At 41.1% G+C, this 21724-nt stretch overlaps 1 protein-coding gene and 1 pseudogene across 4 annotated transcripts in view; both read right to left on the bottom strand.

The window, feature by feature from the left end:
* Positions 1–869: 869 nt before the first annotated feature.
* The window catches only part of dot1l (DOT1-like histone H3K79 methyltransferase), a 30581-nt gene continuing 9726 nt past the window's right edge, over positions 870–21724 (bottom strand). The window contains exons 2-29 of one of the 4 annotated variants that reach the window (XM_088349739.1): positions 21140–21183; positions 20981–21055; positions 20045–20108; positions 19686–19914; positions 19511–19605; positions 17974–18036; positions 17845–17900; positions 17685–17764; positions 17488–17556; positions 17294–17400; positions 17083–17124; positions 16910–17005; positions 16585–16798; positions 16391–16504; positions 16222–16313; positions 14548–14649; positions 14163–14300; positions 13148–13273; positions 12616–13031; positions 12443–12548; positions 12221–12370; positions 12107–12149; positions 10260–10855; positions 9987–10192; positions 8954–9027; positions 8235–8876; positions 5949–6593; positions 870–2385 (exon numbers count right to left, since the gene is read on the bottom strand). In XM_088349739.1, coding sequence (XP_088205865.1) covers positions 6043–6593; positions 8235–8876; positions 8954–9027; positions 9987–10192; positions 10260–10855; positions 12107–12149; positions 12221–12370; positions 12443–12548; positions 12616–13031; positions 13148–13273; positions 14163–14300; positions 14548–14649; positions 16222–16313; positions 16391–16504; positions 16585–16798; positions 16910–17005; positions 17083–17124; positions 17294–17400; positions 17488–17556; positions 17685–17764; positions 17845–17900; positions 17974–18036; positions 19511–19605; positions 19686–19914; positions 20045–20108; positions 20981–21055; positions 21140–21183 — 4590 coding nt within the window. In that variant the 3' untranslated portion in view covers positions 870–2385; positions 5949–6042. Of the gene's footprint in view, positions 2386–5948; positions 6594–8234; positions 8877–8953; positions 9028–9986; positions 10193–10259; positions 10856–12106; positions 12150–12220; positions 12371–12442; positions 12549–12615; positions 13032–13147; positions 13274–14162; positions 14301–14547; positions 14650–16221; positions 16314–16390; positions 16505–16584; positions 16802–16909; positions 17006–17082; positions 17125–17293; positions 17401–17487; positions 17557–17684; positions 17765–17844; positions 17901–17973; positions 18037–19510; positions 19606–19685; positions 19915–20044; positions 20109–20980; positions 21056–21139; positions 21184–21724 lie in introns of all 4 variants that reach the window. The other 3 variants (XM_088349740.1, XM_088349738.1, XM_088349741.1) reach the window with 3 other exon arrangements.
* Positions 2994–3083, bottom strand: LOC148355861 (U2 spliceosomal RNA; annotated as a pseudogene).

A 21724-nucleotide genomic window follows, 5' to 3' on the forward strand; every position in this document is an offset into this window, starting at 1 on the left:
GAAAAACAACATCCTTAGCACCAGCTATTGATTGGAAGTTGGGTTGTGGACTAAATTTGGTCTGTTTAAGACGGGATTTAATGGAAAAATATCAAAAATTGGGTTTTGTTTAGCCTATGGACCAAATTAGTCTCCAAATAATCACCAGTTTTGGGTGGGTTGGGGTTACTAAAAAGTATAATCGACCACTGATTTTCAATTCAGAAAATTGGCTTTTGTAACAGAACGCTTTTACCAGTTAGCCTTATCTGGAGTTTTTAACTATTGCAATTATTTTGTTGGACGTTCTCAGGGATGGGCAGGGCATCCGTATGACGCGGCAGGGGTAAACCAGTGAAAGCTGTCGGGTCCTGCTGTTGAACAGAAGAGTGTTGTGTCACCCTGACCTGAGTGACATGGCCGCTTTCTTGTCTCCGTTTCATCTGGAGGGATGAAAGCATGACCGACTTGGCTGCCAAGGTGCTTAACTTGTTTGGGCATTTCGTGTGTTTTTTGTTACTTTTCCCCTTTTTTTAGATTTTCTGTTTTTGTATGTGTTTGTCTTGCTGTCTGTCACCTTCTAGAGGGATATGAACAGGGTAGATCGATAGCATTTTTTGGGTAGCAATATATTGATATTTGTGGTTTGTTTTGGGGTCTCTATAATTAAACCATTTTTCCTGAGATATGATTCTCTAAGGTGTGTCCGCTTTATGTATATGTTTTTTAAGTTTGACTCCTGGTTCCTAAGCGGGAAGATGTTTAAACCCCGTGGACAGGTTTTTTTTCAGCCTGACCATTGAGTACTGCTCTTAGTTTTTGTTCCCCACTCCTACGGTAGAAGAATCGCTGTAACAAAACTAAAAAAAAAATGTTCTCAGTAAGACATGTCACTTTGTTTGCACCGTTTATGGTTCAATATCCATGTAAAACACAAGCACCGTATGTTGGTTTGATTCCTGAAGAGTTGAAAAAAGAAACAACACAGACCAAAATAAAAAAGACAGGAAAACTACCTGCCGTGTTTTCTCGGCCACAGCACCTTTTGCACGCGTTTGTTAAGGTTGCCGAAGTCACAATGCAGCACCTATAAATTCATTTTTTCCTCATATATATTTAGACATATAATTACATATTAAATATAGCTTTTCGTTGGCGCGTTTGTACAAAAACGTGGGTTTTTTTTTTCCACTGAATGATTTTTTTTTTCCAAAAGTGTTGTACACTCCAATATAATATTAAATAGAAGAAATAAAAGGCCAAAAAGAGGAGTTTACAAAAGAAAAATCCCTGCGTACAATACAATGTGTCGCCTTAGTTTTTTTCTTTCTTTTTTTAGGATGGTCATCCACGTGAATAAATATAATCAGGCACGGTCCAAATTTAGCACCATTGTTTTTTGGACACATACAAAAAAAAAAAAGAGGAAAAAATAGGGGCACATAAATATATAAATCTAACACACCTGTACAGTCAAGAGAATGAATCGTATTCACAGTACAAACACAAAAACGACAACACAAATATAAAAGAGTGAAGTAGTCCAGTAGTTTGTTGCGGAAAACGGTTAAAAGATTTTCCCAGTGTGTGAAATCGGGTGTGTTTGACGCGTTTTAGAGTTGTAAAATCTTGGTGTAAATCGCCCAGCAGCTCAAAATAAATATACAAAGTTTACCTTAAGAAGTAAAAAAAAAAAAAAATGTGCTGCAAGTGCCACTTGGAAAAAGTTGATTGATAATAATAAATACAGACACACGAGCAGCACTTCCATTTTTTTTTCTTCTCCTGTTATTTTTGTCGTTATTTACCTGGATTTAGCTTCACTTAACTGGACAGCAGTGCCAAAGAGGACAAAAGCAGAGCACCATTTCATAGAAAACTTCTACGAATATTTACGGATTTTAGAGTAAACGTGTCCGTTACCTCCACTGATATGTTCCAAGTCGGATGCCGCTGAGGTGAGATAAGGAAACGCGGAAATTGCTTCGCTCCAGTTAGAAAATCGGCTTCTGTGAGCCGCTGGGTCGGAGTTTGCTACAAATCCAGCTGCGAGTTGTTATCCAGTGTGAACGTCTCGTTTCACGGTTAAGATGTAAGATGAAAAGAGTATAAACAACGCACTTCTGAGCAGAAATCAATGAAACGAGCAGAACGTGGCTCCTTATGTGCTTGTCGGATTGACTTTTTTTTTTTACTCCTCTCCCCCCGAAAATTTGAAACAAAATGAGTTTCTTTGAGTTCTGCTCATGATGATCACTGCAGCATGTTTGCGTCCAAAGTACGGTAGCCGGTCTTGGAGGCCGTCCGGTAGTATTAAAGCACCAGTGGGTGAGGAGCAGAGCGCCTTGGGGCCACACCTGGACATTTGCATAGTTTTTATATGTTGAGGTAGTTTTCAGCAATTACCTGGAAAGGCAAGCAGAACAAAAGACAAAGAGGGTTAATTTTCAATCTAATATGTCTGATAAATAACTACCGTATTTTCCGCACTATAAGGCGCACCTAAGTCTTTTTTTTTCAAAAGCTGACCATGCGCCTTATAATACAGTGCGCCTTATATATGGATCAATATTAAGTCGCAAAGTCTTGCAACTAAGGCAAGCAGCCGCCGACTAGATTTCCCCCCGAACGCGAAGTAGTCCGCGGTGTATGCTGGGATTTATTTACCGGCGTTTCATTGGCTAACCAATGTGTCAATCCTCAGGTGAATCGATCACTATTGGCTAAAGTTATTCGGAGGTCAAGGAGGCGGATCCTTTTTATCATTTACAGGCTGGCATTGGCTTAAACGGCAAAACAAAGCCTGCAATTGGCCGAAAAAGATGAATGTGAATAACAAGTGTGGTGGTGGGGGGGTTAACGGGTTATTGTTCTATCTTCGTTATTCATTATCCATTATCCGTTATCGGTCAGTTCATTATACGCTACAAAGCCTAGGAGCCGGGACACTTACTCTCAGCCAAAAGGCTAAGCTAAGGTCCTAGCCCTAAAGCCTTGTTGCGATCATTGCGAATGCACCGTTCCCGGAGGTACTGCAATAGCGGGCCGATGCGTGGAGTGGACAGAGCAAGCTCTTATTCCATCTCCGGAATGCAAAAATCAAAAGGCCAAGCTAAGAACCTAGAAGTAACAAAGGCCAAATTTGTGACTTCATAGAAAGTACACAAAAGGCCAAGTATATTTACTGCCATGAAACTTAGAGAGAGTAGCCTTCTTCATGCTTTTGGTTGTCTACGGCATAGAGGAAACATGTTTTACCATTCTGTAATTCTAAATATTTTACTCTCCTGGATTTACTACACTCACGGATATAAGAGGACCATGGTTGCACATTATTATTGAACGCAACGACTTCGGTGAGCTACTCCGGCTATATATTTTCCCAGTATCTTGTTTCAGAGTGATCTAGATGTTTCTGTGATGAAATTGAGTTGAATTTAAAAAAAGACCCAAGTGTTTATTGTCGTATGCACAGTAAAGTTGCAAGCGAAAAAGAAAATAGAAACTAAGGAATGGTTGGCATTTCTTGAATCCCAAGACTTTAACCTTCCGAATGATATTAGGAGCGATGCATTTGAGTGACATCAGACGGACACCGCATCCGCACGTGTCTACGACACGTATTTGCTTCTTTGCAAGCTTTCGGAATGTTAAGGGGGTAATAAGTTGGACTGAACTATCTGACTGTTTTTTCGACGTTCCCATTGTAGCGCCTTATAATCCAGTGCGCCTTATGTATGGAAGATATAGGACCAAAAACCATTTTTGGGGGGTGCGCCCTATAACCCGGTGCGCCCTATAGTGCGGAAAATACGGTACTTGATATCTACGGGCCCCATGAAGTAGAAAAAATGGCCAAACATCCTCTCATATTGTAATCTACTTTTTGACATAGTATGATTTTGGGGCAGCACAGCGGCACAGTGGTTAGCGCGTGTGTGGTACAGTTCTGAGGTTATGAGAACCTTCTGTATGGAGTTTGTATGTTCTCCCCATGCTTACGCGGGTTTCTCCAGGCACCCCGGTTTCCTCCCACATTCCAAAGTTAGGTAAATTGGCCGGGTCCAAATTGTCCCAAGGTGTGGATGAGCGAGCCAATTGTCTGTCCTTGTGTACCCTGCGACTGGCTGGCAACCAGTTCAGGGTGTCCCCTGCCCACTGCCCGAGGATGGCTGGGATGGGCTCCAACACCCCCGCGACCCTACTGAGGATAAGCCGTGCAGATAATGGATGGATAGCATGATTTTGCCCCAAAACAAATATTAAATAAATGAAACTTGATTCATCATTTTCTTTTATCTATTTAGCATTAAGGAATAATTTCTCAATTTTTTAATTTGGAATTTTGTTACTGCTAAATGATATGGTACTATTGTTCAATGTACTATTGTTTTTTGCATTATAAATTCAAGCCAATCTCCAAGCACCAACATGTAAATATTTTTGCCTTTTTTTCCCGATTTTCTGTTTATTTTTCTCTTTTATGGAGTGCCATGTCTAATCATGTTGCAAACAATCTTCACTACATTCTTATAAATACAATTGTAATTTGATTATATTTAGTATTCAAACCGAATAATCTTATTTCCTTAATCATGAAAAAAAAATAGTCAACGGTACTACTTTGTTAGAGGGCCCCTATGTGGTGATTTTTGAGCAGACATCTTTAATATAAGACACTATGAAATATTAAAAAGCATTTACGTTGCTAATAGAAATTAAAGACAAATTCTAGCAGCCGCAAGACTACTTGCTAATGTTAGCAGCCATGCTAGCTCCAGTTCAGTTGCTAAGACTAGATGTCAAATGACCGATGGCAACTGCAAATTCTTGCTGCACTTTCTGCGACGCTAACTGATCATTTGAGGAGCCCCGTGAGCGATGCTCTTCGCATGCATGGATAAAATACTAAGTACGAAAAAAAATGTACTGTCTTTTACGCGATATAAGGTGCACCGGTTCAAAAATAATTCCATTGTCATATAATTAAGGCGCATGAAATTGAGACTACAGTAAAAGTACAATGATGAATTAGTCAATAAGTATCGCGGTTAAAATCGCGAAACATTCTTTGCAATGGGATTCAGACGCGGAAGCAGTCGGGAGGGCATTGACACTTCATCACTCCACCACCTGTGATACAGATGACATACGAACAGCCATTAGAGCTTTTCTCATTGCCACACTATTTATACTCTCCGTGCCAGAAACTCTGATTTGGAAAGTGCATTCTGGTAGGTTAAAAAGGCTCAGCATTTCTTCACCTGTGTGTCAAATACCTCTTGGTTTAAAAGGACGACGTACGTTAAAGAGGTTTTTGTTGAATTGCTTTCTGTTTTCGGTTTCTGTCTTTTGCCAAAATATTGATGACAGGTGAAGAAGTGGAGACTGCTTCACCTATCAGAGTGCACTTAGCAAATCAGTGTTTTGGCACTGTGAGTAAAAAGAGTGTATATAGAGATAAGCTCTAATGCATTTTCATGCGGCGGCGGTACCACTGGTGATCTAGTGGAAAAGTTTCGGTATCCTCATTACCACGACAGGGTCTGAATCCCGTTATATACAATGTATTGCGATTTTGGGCGAGCCCTGATTATTATCGTTGTCAATCATTTCTCAAATCTAGGAGTATACTGTTAAACCTTGTAAACCTTTTACACACTGTATTCTGCAGTAAAAGAGGGCACACCAATTCATTAAGTGCGCTTTCAAACTTATGGCCAATTTGGGCTTTTTATGTGCACCTTACAGCCCAGAAAACAGTGGATAAGTCTGTGAATGCCTACAGTATTTATAGGTGTGCGGTAATGGACAATGTCTTATGGCATACTACCCTATTTGAGCAATGATCAATCATCAATGGACTGTATCGCAATACATTGAATGCAACGGGATTCCAACCTGGGTTGTGGTGGTGAGGGCGCAGTCACTTCACCACTAAATCACCAATCCTCACGAGACTAACTTACCTTGTTCATTTAGAACAATGAACTTCATATAAGTCTCTCTCTCCCTCTCCCTGATTGCCCAAAACGCCACCTCCCCCATCTCCTCTCCCTAAACCTATCTGGGTCGGGATCCCGGGAGCGGGGCGGTGATGGTGAAGCTGCCATGTGTGCCCTGAGTCCTCCGCAAGCTCCCGCCACCACCCGAAATGCTGGCAGAGGGCAATGGGGGTGGCAAGCGTGGAGAGAAGTGCACCGCATATGGACGAGACATTGAGGAAAGCATAGAAGAAGAGTTGGCGGACAAAACGACAGAAGAGGAAGAGGAGACTGTGAGGGTGTGCACCCTCTGTTGATGAAGTGAGGAGTGTAGGTGACGGGATGGGTGGGGCGGCGTTTCAGCGGGCGTGGGGGCTGAAGTAGAGGAAGAAGGGCCGCTGTGCAATGGAGGCAAAGGGGGCAGCAAAAGCGAGGAAGGTGCGGGGCTGTGCAGAACCGACTGGGTGCGACTTTGCTGGGCCTGCGACTGCAAAGGTGGGTGAAGTGGTGCGGGCACGGAAGCAGGTTGGGGAGAGGAGAGACTGAGCAGAGAGCCGAGGCCTCCGGATGCGGGCAGCGAGGCCCCAAACTGATGGGATGACACTGAGGGAGCTGCGTGGTGAAAGGTACCTGCAAATCATACGGCAGAAATGGAGGAAGCAGGGGGGCAAGACAGCAGGGAAGCATAAAAGAGGAAAAAAAAGGGCATGGGGAGGGAAAAAGAGAGAAGCAAGGGCTGAGCCAAGTAGCGCCAAGCGAGTCTCCAGACAAGCGCACACAAAGCAAAACAAGAGTCAGATCACTTTACCTTTTTGAATAAGGCTTTGCTCTTAAGGGAACATATTCGAGTAGAAATTATTAAACACGGAATCAAATGAGCTTGTCTTGGCTTGATAAGTTGACGTATCGACAAAAGTCTATAATAGAAATACAGAAATCCCTCGTAATGCCCCAAAATGTCCCGCGAATGGTCAAAACCCACCAAGTATAACCCTTTATTTATTCATTTATTTGTTTGTTCAACACTCAACATTATACACTTAAACCAATTAACAAACCCAATTTACAAGCTCAAGAATTTGTGTATCTAATAAAAGGTTTTCATTTTGTGTCGACAAATAACTACTGTACTGTCAAATTATAATAATTAAAAATAAATTACGCTGAGGAGCGAAATTTATCCCCACACACGGTTTTACTTAACATGCAAATTTGTCGCCATCATGTGGACGTTATAAAAATTTTAATTGAGGCAGGGGTCAGCGACCCACAAGGTTTAAGTCATATTGGACCCCCGAAATATATAATATATATAATGAATATAATGTGTAATATATTATACAATAGATAATAAGAAATAAATATAATGCCAGGTAGTGCTATAGCATGTGGCTTCTGAGCCTGTTTAGCGGCTCAAGAAGTCCAAATTTGTTGGCCATAGAAAACATCTTCCTCTGCCTTTTGATGTTTTGGTCTGTCCATTCTGTTGACATAATGCCTTTTAAAGAAACTTGAATTCGAAAAAGATTTGCGCATATATAATGTAGTTCCATCAAGCTGTTTTACATAAATGTACAGCTTGGACCACAAGATCATTAACACCCTTTCAGACACAGGGCGACTGTTTAGCCAATCAAAATGCAGAACAAAATGCACAATGAAAATCCGTGAAGTAGCAAAACCGCCCAAAATAAATCAAATCTCAATACATTGTATGCAAAAAAATATCTGATTATTAGACTAATTGTTTCAATAGTCGTTAAGTAGTTGACTATTATTTGCAGCATGAAAGGAAGGGTGACTATGAACTGCTCTCAAGACAGAACAGCGGGATTCAAGTACAACATGTAGATATTAAATGAGACGCATTTTTTTTTAAAGCCAGACTTTTCTTAAGATGCCTTAAGAGGCAACAACATTTAAAATCAGAATATGTTTCTTTTAAATCCATATTTGTGGGATTAGCGTGTAAATGAAATGACTCTGGTAAAAAAAAAAATACACGCACAAAAAAAAATGACAAAATAAAAACTTTTTTTTTTCCTTAGCCATAAGGGTATTAAAAACTGCAGCCAAGCAGCCAATCAAAGACCAGCAACAAAAACGGCCAGGTAGGCAAGCATGCAGGCAACAACTTGGGCCTCTACTTACCTCTCTTTTAGCAGGTCAGTTCTGCTTCCTTTCACAGAACTACCACTAAAACTACTACTCGCGCTGTTTGTTTAATTTATATATATAAAAAATAAAAATAAATAAACAATAATGACTCACCTCCGGCTGCTCCACCTGCAAGGCCGGCGCTAGGAAAGCTGTGCCCGTTGACCAGTCGTGTACTGGGGCTGGCACCGGAGCTTCCTGTCTGGGCCCCGAACAGCGACTGTAAGACAGAGGTCCCTCCGAGTGGGAACTGAGAGCCCAAGTACTGACCCGCCGAAGATCCTGTTGAAACTGTGACGGGGCCTCCACCCACTTTGCCACTCAGTATGCCTGTCCCACTGCTGGCCGCCGCAGCTATGAAAATGTTCTGACTGGAATGGCTGCTGCTCGTCTTAAGCTCCCAGTCCCGAGCACCTTTCTGCTTCTGCACAACATGGCGGGGGTCCGAACCGCTGCCTAGATGTCCTCCTACGCTACCGGTAGTCCTGTTACTAGACTCTTGACTCAGGAAAGGATTCTGGTTTACGTAGCCAGACAAATCTCCATCGTTGCCCTTCCTGGGATGTTGCTTGTGATCGGCATCTGAATTCGACCCTCCCATACCAAACGGGGAACCTCCTTGCCTCAGGTCGGAATTGGATTGCTTGGGGTCAGAAATGGGTGAAAAGGTAGACTTCCATTTGCTTGTGGAGGACAATGAGGAGGAGGAGGAGGCCTCGCTGCCTGTGCTGTTGCCACTGCTACTGGATTTTCTGCCTGGTGAGCACACCCAGAAAGTAAAGACACAAAATATATCACAATAAAGACATATTAAAGGGGGTATTGTGAATTACCTCTTTCACTATCACCATGTCTACTGTGTCCTTCTCTGCGCTCCAAAGATATTGTAGCGATTTTCCTTTCAATGCTACAAGAAAATTAAACACAAAAACGCTCAAGTCAAAAATGCAAACTATGAATCCCATTATTTAAAATCAATACCCTTATTGCCATGGTACACATTTTTCTTACACCAAATATTTCCCATTTTTCCCTCTGACCCCCACATACAAGAAATAAAAAGGATAAAAAACCTATTCTGATTTTCTTTCTGCCTGTGTTTTACCAAGCAAACCAGAATCCGGTTTTATGTTAGGAAACAGAAACCTAACAATTTGTACTGAATTTGTTACTTGCTGCCGCCGTCTCCTGGCTTGTGTCATCATTGCAGCCTCAGTCAGCTCTTTCATGATAGGTTTGCTTTCTCAGATGCTCGAATAAACTTTTGGCGTTTGGACTCCACTTAAAGAAGGCTTTCTCTCACTCACATCAATTTCATGCTACACTAACAAATAGAAACAAAAAAAGCGGGGACGATCAGGACATCACTCTCAAACCCTTGCCTCAATTCTCATTCCTCCTACCAAATGTGATCTACCACAAACAGTTTTGCTAAAAGATAAAAAATAAGATGGGTACAGTGAAAAAGGCATAAGAGCTCTTAACTCATTTGTGCATTCTTAACACATATTTAGCAGAAAATATTTAAGGACATCTCAAACAACCCACCCAACCTTGTAGAGTTGTAACACATTTATAGACACATTTTAGGAGGAAATTTTCCTAATTTATACTGCAGGCCCAAAAAGAAAATGGTCGGCAGGCCCCATTTGCTCCCTCGAATGCAAACCCATGACAACACATTCCTAGTAGATCATTATCATTTGAAAGCTTGACCATTTAAAGCAATTTTTAAATAAAAAACCGCATTATAGGGCTAGATAAAATTCAAAATCTATCAAGTATTTTAGTCCATGAATAGAACAAAAAAATGAATGACAAAACAGATGTTGTATGAGGGAAAACGTCAGAGCTTAACAGAATTACCGCGAGCTTTGATTATCAACCGGGTATCCAGAGTCCTCATCATCAGTGCTGGGCGATGAAGAGTAACGACCGGTGCCGTTGACCAGCAAGGGACGCTCCCTCTTCAGAACCGGAGGTTGGTCCGGAGCAGTCGCGGCAGGGCTGCGGCTGGATTGCTCGGGTGAAGAAATGGCAGCGATGTCAAGGGGCTGGTTAATGTTGCTCACCTGTCGAAGACAGTCATGAGTACACACTTAAAGCTGCGGGGGTCAACTGCGTCTGTGGAGTACTCACCATGGAGTTAATATTGAGTGGTGACCCGGAGGAGTGATTAGTAGCACTGACACCAGGGAAAGACCTCCTTTTTGGCGAGGTGCTGGCAGTGATAGCCCCCATGGAGCTCCTCTTCCGCCTTCCTCGCCTGCGTCCTTCCTGAAAACTGACACCGTGCGATAACGTGTGGCTGGGGGGCGTGTGGGCACGCTGCGTGCCGGGAGACTGGTGGTTGTGGTTTCCTTGGTTTCCGTGGTATCCCTGCTTGGTGGAGCTGCCGGTGTGATGGTGGAGGCGCAACCCTACGGCCAAGCCGCCTCCGCTGCCTGATGATGAGGACGAGGAGGAGAAAAAGATTCTCCTCCGCGGTTCGATGTCCTGGGGCTCTGTGTCGGAATCTGTCTCCTGGCGTTCTTGACCGTCTTCTGGAAGGACCCTCGGCGGCCCGTCTGCATAATGAAGAACCCCTCCGGTGCTGATTGAAGGACTCTGGATCAGCCCCCCTCTGCTCATGGGACCCGACAGAGGCGTGTTTGTGTGTGAAGGCGAAGTAGAAGCACCATTTTGTTCCTCTGGGTGGTGACCTCCATTCAGGAGCCCTGAGCTAGATGTATATCCTAGAGGGAACGACAAAGAGTGAAAAAAAAACACAATTGCAGGGCATTTCAGATAATTAACGTACAGCAAAAACTACATTTTACAACAGGGGATGGGGACTATGCGCTACAATAACAGCCGGATCACTGACACACACTGCTCACTCGATATAGAGTTTCTAGCAGTATCGTGTAGACCCTTTATCTACCAAGAGAGCTAACTGTGGTCATTGTGCTTGCTGTTTACGTTCCAACGGATGCTAACGTTAGCATAGCGCTAAATCTCCTGCCCGCTGCTATCTATAAACAGCAGCTTGCACACCCCAACGGAGCTTTTATCGTCGCCGGTGACTTTAATCGGGCATGTTTAAGGACTGTACTTCCCAAATCCATTCAATACGTGGACTGAGCAATTAGGGAAAAAAACACTGGACCGTGTGTACAGTAATATCAAACATCTAGTTGGATCTGCCCATCTCTGTCTGTCCCTCACCCCCTCATACACCCCCCCTCCGGAGGAAAACAAAGTCTATACAACAAGGACAGTACAAACATCTTCTTTGTTCCTTTATCTCTTTGTTTACCTTATATCCTCACTGTAAAATGTGGCACTGGAGTGCCACGTCCAATTTCGTTGTCACAATATATCCCATGTTGTAACAATGACAATAAAGGTATATTCTATTCTATTCTAGTTTTTATTTATGATCATTTATATAATTATTTTCATTTTGTCGTAAAAATATCACAATAGGTCGTTTTTTTCCTGCTCATTTAAAAGTATCATGTTTCTTAATTTATAAAAGATTTTATCATTCACTTCCAGAGTCCGAATCCCTTCTTCACTCTTTTTTACAGAGTACAGTTAAAATAGATCTGAATATGTAAAAAGGTATGTGAAAAAAATACAATTAAATCAAAATCAACTTTGTCTACTTAAATGAGAAAAATACCTAAAATAAACAAAATTACCTGATATGGTAAATAGAAGATTACTATACTTGTCGTAAATAAAAAATATATTTTGTTAAATAAGAAAAATTATTTTCATTTTCTGCCAGTAGAATACATTTTCACTTAGAAACATGCTTATTTTACTTTATCCGCTGAAGAATAACAGCCTCAAGCAGTTTAAAGACAAGAAAATGTGAACACTATATATTGTAAACTGGAACCTCTTTTCATAACCCAACGTGACAGAAATAGTGAAGCTTGATATGCACGAATGTTCCTTAATAAAATGAAAATCAGAAGCATATGAAATGTCCTTACCATTAATTTGGTTTGCCTGAGACACAGGACTGGGAGTACTTCTCTGCAATGAAAAAAAAGCGAGACGTGTTGGCGAATAAAAAAGTAAAACTTTTCAGTGTTGAGAAAACCCACCAGTCTCTCAGCCCGACTTGGCAGCACCACGCTGGCAAGTGGAATGCTGACAGGAAGTTTGCTTGGGTGAACAGTGCTCAGTGGAATACTTATTGGAAGGCTTGTGATACTGCTGTCTGCCTGCACAGATGGACTCTTCTCCTTTCCACCCTGCGGGGAAAAAAAATAAGTGCTTGGAAACCAGAATAGCATCTCGTATACAGACAAGGTAAAATCAATTACCGGTACCCGTTCAGCGCCTTTTAGAGTATTCTGGGCATCCGATGCATGAGGGGATGGGCTACTCTGCTTGGTTCCAAGAGGTGAGTTAAGGCCACCCAGTTCCCCTCTGAAATAGAACACATTGACACCGTTCAAAAAAAATCCTCAAGCTTTGAGGAGAAGTTCAGCAGCACCTGTGTGTGGGTAGCCCAGGACCTCTGAAGAGGCCGGCAGCTGGGGGTTCCTGGTTGAGATGCCTTCGCAAGGCGATTTTAGCAGGGGAGAAGCGTGTGTAGTCAGGAAGAGCGTGGGAAACGTGCTGCCTCTGCCGAGTCTCGGGCAAGGAGATGTCGTGGTCGGGGGAGATGGGCAGGTAGCGTGAAAGAAGCTCCGTTTTGGTGTTCCCGCGCTCAAAAGAGGGCGAGCCGGTACCATTGACAGAGCGTTCGGGGCTTATGCCGTTGAGAACTGGACCGAATTTAGAGTCCATGTCGGCGGATGAACGGGATTCCAAGTTCTTCTGGTAAGGAGAACCCTCGGGAGGGCTGTAGGATTTAAGCTGAAGCAGCTCCTGCTGTCTTTGACTTTTCTCCAGCTCTACAATGCTAATCTGTAAACACCAGAGGGCGCCACTAAGTCATTCAGCAAAATATCAACAAAAACTTGCACTCATTTGCGAGCATTCTAGGTATTTTCTTCATAATGAGGAGAAAATAGACACCCTACCTGCAGCTCTAAGCAGTGCCTCTGCTTCTCGGATATCTGTCTGCGGAGGGCCAGCTTCTCTTTCAGCAGACTCTCCAGACACAACGAGCCCCAATCCAGTTTCAGTTCTTCACATCGAGACTTTAACTGAAGGCAGAATTCATGTTTACAATACACACTTAATGGGATACAAGTAAGGCTGCAACATTTAGTCTAGGTTGTCCCAAAAAACGCTACGAGAAAAAGAAAACAATGAATTCCATTGTCGATTATTGTCGCCTGACCACATTTTTCCCAACAGACTTTTTTCTCTACATAACGTATAATTTCTGCTGAGGTTCACTCAAGCGCAGACAAAACAGAGTATTGAAACATTAAATACGTGTACAAAACTTCATAAAGTTTGGGAGCATTTAAGCCAGGATATGGCACATAAAAAGACCACTTGCCAAGTTTGTAAAGCAGGCCGTGCATATGATAGCGGTCGCTCAGTGACGCACAAACATTAAAGATCATTTTGGACAGTTGAACGAAACAAAGTGACTTGCCTCGGTAAGATTCAAGTAACATTCAAGCCAATAGGGTTTCGATTACATGCATTGCACATTTTATGAGCGTTATATTTCGCTATAACAGAGGGATTGATCCAGACTGTGCCTGAGAAACGTATGGAAATTAAATGCAAAACCATAAAATCAACAAACGTCATTTTTGTACGAATCTGCAATATGTTCAATAAAAAGATGTATTTTTCCACTGTAACCATTGTTCTTGTTTTTCTTATCATTTTCCAAATCATTGAATTAATTTCATGCTAAATTTAAGATTTTTCTTTTAATAATGATTTGATGCTTTGACTAATCGTTTCAATATTCTGACTCTTCGACTAATAAAATAGCTGTTAGTTGCAGCCCTAGATAGCAATAAACTGCAGATCAAGGTCACCAAAATATAAGGCATTTGATCCATGTGATGTTAATGTAGTACTTAATTGGCAATGTATTCACTTCAAATTCCCAAATTTCTATCAACTAACCAGCAGAATGCTGTGATCTCGCAGTAAAGCCATGTCTCTCTCCAGCTGCTTGGTCTGTTCTTTCAGCTGATGGTTGTGGGCAGTTATCTCCTTCTGGGCTTGCAGCAGGTCCTCCACAGTGAGAGCTTTCACTCCCAACTAAACCACCCCACACACACACAGACAAAAATCACATTTCAACGCGCCAGACAAGAGCGCCCTTGATGCCAGTATTTGACGCAGCACAAGGGTTTGTTTCATGTATTTGTAAAAAAAAGAAAGAAAAGCAGCCTCAATGACGAAAAATGTTTTGCAAAAATCAGGACTGATTTTAAGTCACATGAATAAATCACAAAGCATTGTACTCGGATAAAGACACGGGTTTATCTGTTGTGGTGGCACTCACCTCATCAAGTTTGGTCTGAAAGAGACCTTTGATCTTTTCCCTGTGAGACTGGCAAATGGAATGGAGCTGCTCTGCCTGCATGGACAAATCCCTGTGTTTTTGCTAGAAACAAAACAAAAAAAAACACCAAAGCACAGGGAATAAGATATAAGGCAAAACGGGTTAACTCACGAACTAGTCAAGATAAATAAAGGTCCTAATTTTTGACCATCCAATTCATTTGGATCGGATTTAAATTTGACCTTGAAAAAAACCAAGAATTGCAGATCAGAATCTACCTAATCAGATTAAAGGTTGGATCAGTCCTTTCCATTTTAACTGCAGAAAATTCTACTTTGTAATGATTTGGTTTTTAGATTTCTTCATGAAAGTCTTTTAGCGTCTTGTCATTTTTAAAAGGAACAAAAGAAAATCAATTAATAATAATAATAATAATAATAATTTCCTTGTATTGTCATTCTGTGTAACAATGTACACAGAACGAAATGTCGATTGCATCTGACCCGATGCAGCCGCAGCCAAGAGAGGGCGCCGCCGACCACTTTTTAAGTCTTAGGAATGACTCGGCCGGGGCGCGAACCCGAACCTCCCAGTCTCAAAGCGGGCGCCTTACCATCTAGGCTACTGAGCTGGTTATGTCTATAAACCAGGGATCACCAACCTGAAGCCTCATCTGGTCCGAGGTCAAATTTAATCACAACCTGAAAAACTAAACATTGCATTTTACACATTTTTCTAAAAGGTATGTCAAAGCGTTTTCTAATCTCCCCATTTGGAGACAACCAGGTTACAACTCAATTTTTTTCCCCTAATTTCAAATTTGACATTGTGAAAGAGTTGTAAACGTTCGACTTCTCATTCTAAAAGTCAATCACTGATTTTGCAAACTTGTGCGTGATAATCGTGCGTAAAACTAGCTCCTGAGTTGCATTACGCACATTTATTTTTGGCTCTAATTTGAATAGACATTGTAAATATGCTTGAATTTATGTTGGGAGTTTCATTGGCTAACCAATGTGTCAATCAACATTTGAATCGGTCACTACTGGTGGAAGATTTTTTTAAGCCAAAGTAGGTCATGTCCGTTCTCAATACAGACCTTTATAGGCTATCGGAGCCTAAGGACAGAGATAAAAAGCTTGCAATTGTCCAGAGCGAGGTAAATAGAAAGGTCAGAGGCTATTGGCCATATTGGAAATCATCTTACGAGTCTGTTTACTTTCAAACGGGAATTATGGGGCAAAACAAATGGATTTAAACAAGCAACATCAAACGATGCAGGGATGCTTTTAGGCGGTTTTTTTTTAATCTGTCAGCATTATTGTGTGTTTTGAAGTAAAATTTTACAAGGTTGGATTAAATGGACTGTCGTGAATGTAACTAGACAATGTTTGAGAAGAATCACATCATCAGATGACTCTTGGAGCACGTGATGTTTGAGCTATGCCTGCTTTATAGTTTTAGGGTATCTGGTTTCAGACATTGTGATGTTTCTGTGATGAGTAGATTTTTAAAAGGTATCATATCTTAAATCCCAAGAGTTTAAGCTTTCCAGTGATAAGTGGCATGACATATTCCACAGACTGGTGACATCGTGAAGACAGTCAACAGTCTGAAGGTCAGCTGGTGGATTGTTAAGGGTTAAAACCCTAACAAAAGGAATATTTTTATTACCTTCTCCTGCTCTAAAAGCTGCTCAATATTGGACTGGTACTGAGGAGTCTTCATGTAGGCCATAAACTGGAGGTATTGAACTTTGATGTTATCTGACAGAACACAGGGGACAATCGATCATGAGATTGCAAAAACAAACCGGACTGAATCAAAGTTGTCCTCGGCTTACCTAACAGTTGTTGCAGACCGGGAGGGGTCGGGCTCAGCAGCAGTTGATTGGCTGGATAGTGCTGAACTTTCGGAGGTAGCTGATAAAAGGGACTCCGCGGTTGCAGGTATGCATCTGCGCACACAATTAGTATACGTTAAACCACTTTCAATGCCACATAAGAATAATCTCTATCTGAATTGTACGTTTCTCACCCTGAGGGGGCGCTGCAGAAAGGGTCTTGGCGTGCAGCAAGTCCAACGCGCTCTGGTTCTTTTTCTTAGTGACAGCCGGCGCCGCCTTTTTGGGTCGGCCCCTCTTTTTGTTGTTCAGTTTGCGACCCTTGGCCAACAGTCTTGTCGGACGGGGTTTAGCGGCGGGCTTGACCACGGTCACCACTGGGGAGTGCTCTTCCTCTCCACAGGAATCCTGCTAAAATATCAAAAAGATGCAGAGAGTGTGTGTTTGTTTTTCATTCAGTAAAGAATATTGCTCTATGTAAAATTTGACTACGTGTACAGTATTGACAGTGCATCCTACCTTGTTTTGTTCCTTAAGCTTGGTAGGTGTGGTGCTATTGCTTTTGCTCTCTTTCGTATCTTTCTGCTGTCGTCGCCGAGCTGCTTCTTGCTCTTCCTGTATTGGGGTCATACAAGAATTTGACACATCAATTACCCAAAATAATTACACAGAAGGCAAATATCGATACTTACCCTGAGTTTTGGATTTTTGAGACTCGCGAAGTAGTTTTCAAGCTGAAAATCAGAAGTTAATAATAATTTCAATTAGAAAAAAATACATTTAAAATGCTTGAGTAGAACAGTCTTGAGCAGAGTAAAAATGTATCATTTGAAAAGGAAACCAAGTTAGGTAAGCTCAAAACACTATTGCCCGGTAAAGAAATACATTTATAATGGGTCTTACTATGGTGCGGTCGATGGTGTGCAAATAGTAGGAAACTGGCTTTCCAGTCCAGGACACGGAGCCCCTCAATGGCGAGAGCTCTACCACACGCATTATTGTGCCTATATCTACAGGTGACAAGGAGGAGCATCAAAGCTATCCTGCAAATCACTGACCAGAAGAAAGAGGAAACCGTCAGAGAGCATGAAGCTTACCACTCAAGTTTCGGCTGTTTATCCTAAAGTTCAAAGGTGCAAAGGGTTTGGAGGATACAATTTTTCCACCTGGGAAATAATAATAAAAAAAAAATCGTCAAATTATGTGGAAATATAATGAAGCATGAAACAACTGACACTAAATTCAGTTTTATTTTGTTCTTTTAAACAGAAAACAGGAGATAAGAGTTACTAACCTTCCTTCATGTTAGCAAAACGTTCCTTCAGCTGGTGATCCACCTCTGGACCAAAGGCAAAATTATTCACAAAAATAATACTGCAAGACAGAAAAAGAAAAAGGACTCATTATGACATGTCTCGCAAGTTTTTTTTAATGCAGCGATAATGATTTTTGACCTTGTGGTGGCGATCCTTTCTTTCCATTCTTCTGACAGAAAATCTCCTCTTTCTAACTATAGATTAAAGTGGGAATAATTCATCAGTGCTGGTTTTCTGACTAGTAATAGATAAGAAAACACCACTCACAGTGTACTCCCCGTGTTTCTTCCCGTACCATTTCATCCACTTTTTAAACTCTTTGTCCATTGTCTGTAGGAAGCAACATAAACATTACGACCAAATAAATACGATCAGATCGATCTGAGAAATAAGTACGGATATTTAATGGGCTTGTTGCTCAGCCGGTAGATGCTATGTGTCATTTATGATATGCTGTTATTAGAGTTTGAACACCCTTTTCATGGCCAAATCAAAGCACTTTCAAGGCCAATTTTTCAGTACCTTCAAAGTAGAAATCCAGAACCGGTCAAAAGCCGTTTTTTTTTTTGTGAGTTGCCTTTAATGACTAAAATAAAGTCACCATCTTGCTGCTAGCACATCCTTTTTGCTCAGTTTAGCTGTTACTATTTATGATCTATCTTTTTGTGTCAATGGGCTGCTATAAACGGAAATACATTCTGCAATTCTGCTTCAACAATGCACACGCAGCTTAGCTACGTCGCACTTGTTTACAAACACAGAAAGGGCTTTATAGGTGTTGGGTTATAATGGAGTTCAATACGGAGGACAAAAAAGAAAGAAGGTACCGTATGTATAAAAAGCAGAAAAAATTACCAACTTTGGACTCATGTTAATGATGTTGATTACATTCAATCTTTTAATATTAGACTGCTGATGTTTTGCTTTTTGTTTTAATGATTTTTACATATATTTTCTTGCATGTTTTTAGAGGATCTATGCCTAAATTGGTTAACGTAGAATTATAAATAGTTTTTCTTGTTGCATTTTATCATTTATTTATAGAACTGAAAAGTTATTATTTAATTTAGATTTTTATTGTTTTTGCATTTTTAGAGAATTTGTGTTGTTGTTTGGCTTTAAATTTATCTAGTGTGCTAAAAGCTCAAATAGCTTTGTATTTTACAATTTTTTTGAATATCTGTAAATATTTCAATTTATATTTCATATATTTTTTAAGGATTCCCTGCAAAACATGTGAAATTAATAATTACAAAGTCATTAGGTGCATAATGTCTAATTATTATTGATAATAAATCATTAAAAAAAAGACATTTGAAGAGCTGTTTGGGAGCCGATTCTTTTCAGTGAGCTGAGCAAAAGAGCAGTTTTTTATTTTAAATAGAGCCGTCCTCTTGAGTGCGACCATTAGGGGTCGGTGACAGGACAACGCCATATTAACAAACCAGAACAGGCATCTCGGCATCATTTTCACACACTTTTTTAAATAAAGGCTTCATTTGCATGGTGTATAGAGTCAGACTTCCAAGAAACATGGCAATGGCAACAATTTTAAGCATTTTCAAACACTTCATCCAAAATTCAAGACTTTGAAAACACTATATCATAATTTAAGCATTTCCAACGATTTCAAGCATCCTTTCAAACCCTGTAATATGTCTCTAAAATTGCAACACAGTTTATCAGCAATCACTAATTTGAATTAAAGCTAAACTAAGGCAAAATAGCTCATTGCCATGTGATCGAGGAAATGAAATACAGTTTGTCAAATGTTTTGAGTTGCGAAGGTGCGAGTGTTAGTTACCTCTGCATAGGTTGCTGGAATGTCTGCTTTCTCCACGCCATAGTAGTGTTTACAATTGGTTGCTGCGGCAACCTGCAGCACAACCTGACCCACTCCTACAAACCAAAAATAATGAACATATTTACCTTTCTAGAACAAAGGAATACAACTGCACTGTGATTTCAAGCTGGCTTACCGCTGCCGAGATCCACAAAGGTATCGTCTTCCATCATTTCCATCTCATCGATGATCTGTGCCACCAGGTCGAAAGACGTTTCGCCATAAACCTCGGGCGAAAAGGGCTCGTAGTTGTTTAGCTTCTCGGGGTCGGTCACCGAGTGGTTGTACACCTGTTGGAGGATATGCCGCAGCAGCCCATTGGAAGGGCGCTTGTTCAGCTTCATTGGCTGGGTGGTCCCTTTCCACTATAGGATGAAAGAGAAAGTCAATGTCCTTGAAGGAAATGGTTCTATGATGTGCTGTCGAAAGTTGGCGTGCCGAGCAATATTCTACACATCTCTACTATGTTACATTAACTTGACATATTGTGCTTACCAGCTGGTGAATGCTGTCAATGGCCCTGTTGTATTTGTCACACAATCTCTGCATACTCTCGTAACTGTTTCGATCAAAACCACACCGAAAAGTAGATCAGAAATTCTGAAGTATAAAGCACGCACTGAAATCATATTATTGAAAAATATGTTTTTTTGTACGTTAAAAAGATTATTGTGTGCCTTATTTTACAGTAAAATACTCGACAGAAGGACAATAGGGCTCGATCCCATTACTCCCCATTTCTCTCAATTTTACCCCTCAGTCTAACAGAGCACGTTCATGAAGGGGGTAATAAAAAGTCACAATGCTCCCCAAAATGAGAGTGAGGTGAAGGAGAGACACATGCTTGTTTTCACAAAGTCGACCTTCTCCCTAGCTACGCCCCCTCTGATTTACCGACGAGCTGAAGCCGATCATTGGAGGGAAGGAAGCAACTTAATATGTTTTTGTTGTGCTGGGTTATACAACTTGAATTTCTACAGAAGGCGCTGCGAGACAAGGAATATCAATGAGGCTAGGAGAGAAGAATAAACAAGAGCAAAAGGCAGTAATCCTTTGGCGGCATTCTTAATTCCACTTTTGGAAGATAATCACTAGTTTAGTGTTGTAACCAGTAATAATGTTACTGTTTAGAACTGAACAATTGTTGCATACATTACATCACAACCAAAGCATCATGGAATGATGACGTAAGCAGGTCGAAGGTTCCAAATTTCTAGAGAAATTTGTTCCCTTGCCTTTGAAAAAGTGGAAGAGGGAGGAAAAATGGGCAAAGCAAAGAAAATAGTAAGAGGAAGTAATTAGATTGAGTCTAATGTCCCTTATGTCGAAGCCTAAAGTTTACATTGACTTAGTTCTCTAGTTTTATTTTTTTCTAGGAACAGCTCCACATTTTTTAAAGTCAAAGTGATCAAGTGACATTCTGAGCCTCACCTCTTGGTGTCGTAGTCGATGAGCACATAGTTTTCCATTGCCAGCTTGAGGTCTGGAATCTCCTCGCACACCCACCTTGGGAAACACACACTATTTAGTCACAAAGCGATCCACTCGACAAAAAAAACCTGAGTGTTGAGTCAGGGTGCAGAAGCTTACCGAATGGTCTCGATGATTTCATGGGCAGCATCGTGGTGTTTATCCTGGAAAGAAAGAGAAGTGACACTTACTGGATTGTCACTGTGAATCAGAACACAGAGTAAGGCAGTCGAGGAAAAAAATAACAAATAACCACTTAAAAAATGAGCTGTAACAGAAGAGTATTAAACATGCATACACCGTTCCGCCTGGTTGAATTACTCACAAGCAGAGTGAGGCGCTTAATGGGAAATGACTTCATGATTACAAGCCCCGTGCTTGCTTTTCTCAGTCATTACACACGTAGCCACGCTGCAATGTTTTGAGTCCAATACAAACACAGCATGTCATGCTACAGGGCTGCTCGGGAATTTTAATTTGTATAACAAAAAAAACAAGAGACTGTAGTGGCATTATCGCCTCAATAGGTCTAAGGAAATAAACTTTCTAAAAAGGATTTTGATAGGCCTATGTGAGGTTTCTACGCATTTTATGAGCTCTAGAGGTGATAAAACTTTGGACTTCTGGAATGGGTGACACTTTTACACAAGTTAAAACCTAATATGTTCAAAGTCCCAAACAATATTGGACATTCAGTGACAACTT

Source organism: Urocampus carinirostris, chromosome 12 (genome assembly GCF_059441175.1).
Source record: "Urocampus carinirostris isolate Australia breed hairy pipefish chromosome 12, RoL_Ucar_1.0, whole genome shotgun sequence".
Lineage (NCBI taxonomy): Eukaryota > Metazoa > Chordata > Actinopteri > Syngnathiformes > Syngnathidae > Urocampus > Urocampus carinirostris.